The sequence below is a fragment of the Coptis chinensis genome, chromosome 6, assembly GCF_015680905.1.
Source record: "Coptis chinensis isolate HL-2020 chromosome 6, ASM1568090v1, whole genome shotgun sequence".
Classification (NCBI taxonomy): Eukaryota; Viridiplantae; Streptophyta; class Magnoliopsida; order Ranunculales; family Ranunculaceae; genus Coptis; species Coptis chinensis.
This window is the reverse complement of record NC_141461.1, coordinates 97,160,220-97,167,234: the sequence shown is the minus strand read 5'-3', so window position 1 is coordinate 97,167,234 and position 7,015 is coordinate 97,160,220. Positions and strand designations below refer to the sequence as shown.

At 39.4% G+C, this 7,015-nt stretch overlaps 1 protein-coding gene across 1 annotated transcript; it reads left to right on the top strand.

The window, feature by feature from the left end:
* Window positions 1-697: 697 nt before the first annotated feature.
* Window positions 698-3,975, top strand: LOC147495879 (uncharacterized). The gene is made up of 9 exons (XM_086564636.1): window positions 698-848; window positions 938-1,057; window positions 1,136-1,203; window positions 1,328-1,436; window positions 1,538-1,606; window positions 1,782-1,839; window positions 3,256-3,491; window positions 3,582-3,633; window positions 3,734-3,975. Exons 1-9 carry the CDS (start codon window positions 846-848, stop codon window positions 3,799-3,801), a joined length of 783 nt encoding a protein of 260 aa, XP_086420762.1. The 5' UTR covers window positions 698-845; the 3' UTR covers window positions 3,802-3,975.
* The last annotated feature ends 3,040 nt before the right edge of the window (window positions 3,976-7,015 follow it).

Sequence of the window (7,015 nt, the reverse complement as noted above, 5' to 3'; positions counted from 1 at the left end):
TCTTCACAAACTTCAACTTGTTCCTTGCATAGTTTACAAACTTGGTGGTATATCTCTTTGTCGAAGTATATCCATTTCACAAACTTACAACTAGGACAAGAACACTTTAGACACTTGAATTGCCTAGTCTCTTGATTCGTGTGGCTTAACACAACTCTTATAAAGCCACAACAAGGTGCATAATCACAGTGAATGCCAAAGTATGAACATGTTTAAGCATAATGGCCCTCTTCATAGCACAATTGACAAACCTGCAAAACAGGAAACATCAATTAGCTTTTGGTCCTTCTGTTAATATCATTGTTTAGGTTTTAGTCCTTCTAAACTAACCTAACTTTACCTTAGGAGCGGCAATGACTACAACAACCTCACGTCCACCCATCTTCTCCCCTCTCTTCTATTTCCCCTTTAGGATTGAATGGACAACCTTATTTATAGGATTGAATTCCAACGGCTAGTTCAGAAATTAGAAAATTGAATTTCCTTGTGTAATTGAATTCCAATGGCTACTTGTCCAGATTTTGACACGTGTCTTATATTTTTTATTCAAAAACCAATAAGTCACGTGTAAGGCACGTCAAGGGTATTGTGGGCAATAGTGAAATATGTGAGATGGGCCCCCATCGTTGGTCAACCAAGTCAACTCACGGTTAGGAGGACCAAAACCTAATAATCGATCATTGTTGGACCAAAGCCTAATTACCCTATTATTAGGAGGACCAAAACCTAAAACCTTTTTTTTTTTTTTTTTTTTTTTGCGCTAAAACTCAGCTTCAGGCCTAAAACCTCTTTCTGATTCATTCATGCATTAGGGTTTTACCAAAAAGACCTTCAAACGTCCCACCATGGTTTGTTTCCATCCTCTCAAATCTTGACTTCCAATTTATTTCTTCATCTTCATTCTTAAAGTTTGTATTTTTTTTGTTGTTATTTTCAGCCGCAAGGAGATTATATTGAGCTACACAGGAAGCGATATGGGTACCGTCCTGATCATTTCGAAAGAAAGAGAAAGAGGGATGCACGTGAAGTTCACGAGGTTTCACGTAAAGCTCAAAAGGTATAATCTTTTTCTTTACAGAAATGTTTTTTTTGTAAGTTTTTAGGATTGAGAAGTTTTTATGTTTGTGGAAAACAGACTATTGGTGGTAAGGGTAAGAGATATGCAAAGCAACGTTATGCCGAGAAGGCTCAGATGAAGAGAACGTGAGTTCTTGTCTCATTTCTCTTGCTTTTAATTGAATATATTTATCAGCATTACTCTAGACTATAGTTGTTTTATTAGTTTGTGGTAATTTTGGTCTGATGTTATTTTTGTGTTTTCCAATAGGTTGGCTATGCATGAGGAATCATCAAGTAGGCGCAAGGTGGATGATGAAGTTCATGAAGGAGCTCTTCCTGCTTATCTTCTAGACCGTGAACAAACCACGCGTGCAAAGGTATTCCAGCTTAGTCCAACTTGAGGAAGTTTGGAAGCTTTTCATTTTTATGCAAGCTTGTTTTTATTTTTTGTGAACTAATGGTAAATGCTTATTTCCAGGTTCTAAGTAACAGTATCAAACAAAAGAGGAAAGAGAAAGCTGGTAAATGGGATGTTCCTTTGCCAAAGGTATCGTGCTTCTATTTTACTATTTGCTGAAAATGCATTTTCTTGAAACTCTTGTTCAAGCTTTAGTTTGTTATTTATTTTTATGTAATCTAAAGATGAACAAGAGCTTCAAACCTCGAAGTTAGTGGACTTTTTTTTTGAAAACTTGATGACTTATATTTTGCCCCTTTATTAGGTTCGGCCTGTTGCTGAAGAGGAAATGTTCAAGGTGGTCAGAACAGGTCAACGGAAATGTAAGTTTGGTTTATATGTTTTATGTTATGCTCCAAGTTTATAAGATGTATATGCTTCTTGACTTCCTGTTTTCTAAACATTTGTTGGATCAAACACTGTGTAGTAGCATACATTTTACATAACTTGCAAACGCACTTCAATAATTTTATATTGGGTTTACGCAAGTGACCATTTTTTATCCTTTCTATCTAAGGGCTTCAATTGCTTGGTAGTGTAATTGTTAGATAGAAATAACAGGGAAAACAAAGTTGGCTGTCTTCCGTTTAACAGAATTTGTGTATATCTATATGATTAGTAGGTGAATTTTCAAGTTATACAATCGCCAAAAACTTATCCTTTTATTTGCGTGGAAGCTTTGCTCGTGAAGAATTATTTAGTCCGCTACCCTTTATTGGTACTTTTCTCTTTGACTAATCTATACTACTGCACAGATAATACAAGATGAACTATCAAGAAAGGATGAACCTTGAGACCACCTTCATCTGTTAGTGTGATGTATGCAAGCTTAAACCAAGAATAGTTCAGAAAATTGTTAAATTCTCCACCATTCATTCTGAATAAAAACAATATCTAAGAAGTGTTAGATATGAAATTGTTAGTGATGGGTATATGGATAGGAGGGCGGGGAACGGGTAGGATATGCCAATATCCGAATCCATATCTGAATTTTTTTCAAATATTTCTAACGAATCCAAATTCGAACCCGAATCTGAACCCAATATCTGATTGGGTGACACTAAAAATTTACCTAAAACCAGTATCCAAATCCGTATCCGACCTGAATGCATAAACGAATATGAAAATAGACCCGAACCCAACCTGAATTCGTTGGGTTCGAATTCGGGTCTCCTTGCCCTAATGGATAGTGATCATTGCATTGATGATCATTAAGGACCTTGTGCTGGACTGGCTCAATGTGATTCTGGGTAGATGATTCTGTGTTTCTTCTTCCCCCACTTTCACACTCTGTACTTTTCGTGAGGATCTCGCTCACTGGCTGTATCTGATTGTGCTATGGCACCTTTCATTATGAACTGGTATAATTGCTAGAAGTGGGGAGTGAGTGGAGAGGGAAGGCGGGGAGAGGGAGAGGGAGAGGGAGAGGGAAAGTGGCGGAGAGTGAGAGGGGGAAGAAGAGGTATTTGCAGACAGATAGACATAAACCTATCAAACAAGGTCACCCCCCAGGCCCAGATTGTTCGCTCCGCTCACTCGATAAAGACTATTTATATATATATATATAAAAGATATGAAATAGTTGCAATTCAATGAGGACTTTGGAAGTTCTTGAACCACGTTGTCCGTTTCATGTGCATATATACAGATATCTGTTGGTATGTATTAATCGCTACCGGTTTACAATAGTATAGTTTACTCCATTAACATTTCTCCTGATTCTTTTCTTTATGCAACAGCTAAGCAGTGGAAGAGAATGGTTACCAAAGTTACCTTTGTTGGACCAAGTTTTACAAGAAAACCTCCAAAGTATGAACGCTTCATTCGGCCAACAGGTTTGAGGTTTTCCAAGGCCCATGTGACGCACCCTGAACTGAAATGTACTTTCAATCTCGAAATCATTGGAATAAAGAAAAATCCCAATGGGAATATGTACACTTCTCTTGGTGTTGTGACAAGGGGAACCATCATTGAGGTAATGTTTAGTCCCTCGAACAATTGGACTCTATACCGGCTACATCATTGAGCTCCTACGTTAATAGTTATTACTTATCTGGAAATGCAGGTTAACGTCAGTGAACTTGGTCTGGTTACTCCTGCTGGGAAAGTTGTTTGGGGTGAGATTTATTGCATTTTTTCTCCCATTTATGTGCAACTGTTTTGTAGGGAGTTTTGAACTACTAATGTCTCACTCGTTTCATTTCTTGGTGGGTGCAGGGAAATATGCTCAAGTTACAAACAATCCAGAGAATGATGGTTGTATAAATGCAGTACTCCTTGTCTAAGAGTACTCATTCAGTTCTGAGTTGTAAAATTTCAGCTTTAGACAAATGCATTTCGATCACGTGCGACTTCTGTTTGCATCTTCCCCAATCTTGTTTGAGAGTTTTGATGTATCTTTTTCAAATTTCAATCACATCTTAAGAGAGTTTATCTATCCAAAGAAGAATTTTGATGTATCTTCTTCAGTCTCATTGGACTTGTCTATGGTCTCGGTTATTTGCATTTTAGTCAACCAAATAGGCCATTAATCACCAGATGACTTGTCTGCTCCAGTCTCCCAGCTAAGTGAAAGGAAGTTTTCGGGAGGGTGGACAGGAAAATTGAATCCAAGATCTTGGGTATAGAGAATCTCGACAAGAAGGAAGAGAACTCTCCTCTTACTGATGATGAGGTAGTTGAGAGAACAATACTAAGTTCTTCCACAGAATGGCTAATATGAGAAACCAGAGTAATAGTCTTGCTTCTTGGGTAATTGAGGGGGCTTGTTAGTCGAGACGGTGCACAGATTAGGAATCACATTGTGGATTTTTATACTGATCTCTACAAAAACCCACACCTCGAACGCTCGGACATTGATAGGCTGGTCTTTGATGAGTTAGATGAAATCCAAAAAGAAGATTTGGAATTTGATTTCTCTAAAGAAGAAGTGTTTGGAGCACTTAAAGAACTAGGTGACGACAAAGCCCCGGGCCCTGATGGGTTGCCCATGATAGTGATTAAAAATTTTTGGAATATTTTCAAGGAGGATATGTTGGCGGCTATCAGAGAATTTCAAGATACCGGGTTCATGGACTGGCGAAATAACACTACTTTCGTATCCTTAATTCCAAAAAAACAAGGTTTGCTAGCCTTGGGTGACTACAGGCCTATTAGCCTAATAGGGGGTATTTACAAAGTTCTATCTAAGGTGCTAGCTACAAGGTTAAAAGGCGTACTGCCTAAGCTTATTTCCAGCCATCAAGGAGCCTTTGTTGGAGGGCGTCAAATCCTTGATAGCGCACTCATTGCAAATGAATGCATTGACTCAAGAGTGCGCCAAGGTACTCCAGGTGTTTTATGCAAAGTGGATATAACCAAGACATACGATCATGTTGATTGACAGTTTTTGGACTATATTATGAAGTGAATGGGTTTCGGTGTGAAGTGGAGGAAATGGATAAAAACATGTGTGTCCACTACGCACTTGTCGATTTTGGTAGATGGAGTGCCAGAAAGCAACTTTAAAGTTCAGCGAGGCCTTAGGTAAGGCGATCCAATGTCGTCGTTTCTCTTTATTTTGGTAATGGAAGCTTTGGCTCGGCTAACTAATAAGGCAATGGACTTGGAGTTGCTAAAGGGATTTTCTATCAGCACTTTAAAGGTCAGTATTCTTCAGTTCGCAGATGACACTCTTTTCCTAACTGAGGCGTCACCAGAATGCATCCTCACTATAAAATCCATTCTCCTGTTGTTTGAAGCGGTCTCTGGACTGAAAATTAATCTCTCTAAGTCATCAATCATTAGTGTGGGATATGTCGACAACATAAACAACTTGGCTGAGATATTGGGGTGCAAGGTAGATGTTCTCCCCTGTAAGTATCTAGGCATTCCTATAGGAACAAAGTATAAAAATAGTGAAGTGTGGAACCCGGTGGTGGAGTCCTTCCAAAACAAATTAGGTGGCTGGAAAAGAAAGCTTCTTTCTAAGGGTGCTCGGTTGACCCTTGTTATGAGTGTGTTGTCAAATCTCCCTTTATACTATTTGTCTTTGCTGACTATTCCCTCTTGTGTGGCTAAACGGCTAGAGAAAATTATGAGACTTCTTGTGGGGATCATGTGAAGAGAAAAGAAAGTTCCATCTGTTAGCTTAGGATAAGGTATGTACATCGAAAAAGGAAGGAGGCTTAGGACTACGAAAACTCAAACTTATGAATCAAGCTTTATTAGCCAAGTGGCTGTGGAGATATGGTACTGAAAGTGAAGCCTTATGGAGAAAGGTCATTATTAATAAATATGGTCATCAAGAGAGGGGAGGGCAACCGCCGAAGGTGACGTCAACCTATGGGTGCAGTTTATGGAGGGGTATACGTGCATCGAAAACACTCTTTTTCGACGGTATTCTTCACTGTGTGGGGCGGGGTAATAACACTCGTTTTTGGCTTGATAAGTGGTGTGGGGATATTCCTTTTGCGGCAAAGTTCCCTAACATTTATAAATATGCCTCCAGTAAAGAAGGTATAGTGGAGAGTCATATGAACATTGAAGGTGATGAGGTGATTTGGAATCCTCACTTAAGAAGACGTAACCTCCGAGAGAGTGAGGCTATTTCCCTGGCTACTCTATATAATTATCTGGCAAACACAAAAGTCTACGGCGGTGATGATGATAAATGGGAGTGGAGGTGGTCTAAGGAGAAAAGTTTCACAGTTAAATCTTTTTACAATCAATTGGTTAATCTTAACAGGGAGGGGATGGTCCCTATCTCTCTTTTCCCATATAAGATTGTATGGAGAATTAAAGTTTCCTCAAAAGTTAAATTCTTCATTTGGTGTACGCTTTGGGGACAGATTCTTACGGTCGATAACCTGAGGAAAAGAGGTATGATCATCCCCAGGCCCCAGCAGATGTGCGTTGTGCGCTTTGTGTGAAGAGAGTATTGAGCACATTTTTCTCTTCTGCCCGGTGTCAGTTCAAGTATGGGATTATCTCTCTCATCTCTCTATCTCCCATGTTACATCAGTGTGTGAACTGCTCAAGGAGTGGCCCAAGCTTACTATGCCAAATGGGTTTGCAGATCAGTTGTGGTGTCTGTTGCCATATGCCATCATATGGGGGTTATGGAACTCGAGGAACAATGTAATTTTTCGTAATGGTGGTGTGAGGGTTGATAGAATCATTAAGGATATCAAAGGAATCCTATGGTTTTGGATGGGAGCGCATGAGGACAGGAGAAACTTCTTCTTTGCTGATATGATGGTGAATTGGGATTCTCTCATAGCTCCACTCTAAGGGCAAGGCGTTGGGGCGCAGTGTATGGTGCAAGCCTTCTCTGGATGTTTCTTTTGTTTTGACTAGATAAGTTGTGTTCATCTGTTGTTTGAGGACCTCCCTCAGACGTCTCCCTTTAAGGAGAAGATGTCAGGTTTTATGTATCTTTGGCCCTATTATTTATTAAATATCCCCTCTTTTACCCGATAAAAAAAAAGAGTTGCTCTTCCACTGAGCAAAAGAGACTTG

What these genes read in the sequence shown, in the direction of transcription:
- LOC147495879 (XM_086564636.1), top strand. An exon ending in TTTCACGTAAAGCTCAAAAG is followed by an intron (nt 1,058 to 1,135) that starts GTATAATCTTTT and finishes TGTGGAAAACAG; the next exon opens with ACTATTGGTGGTAAGGGTAA. An exon ending in CAAGGGGAACCATCATTGAG is followed by an intron (nt 3,492 to 3,581) that starts GTAATGTTTAGT and finishes CTGGAAATGCAG; the next exon opens with GTTAACGTCAGTGAACTTGG.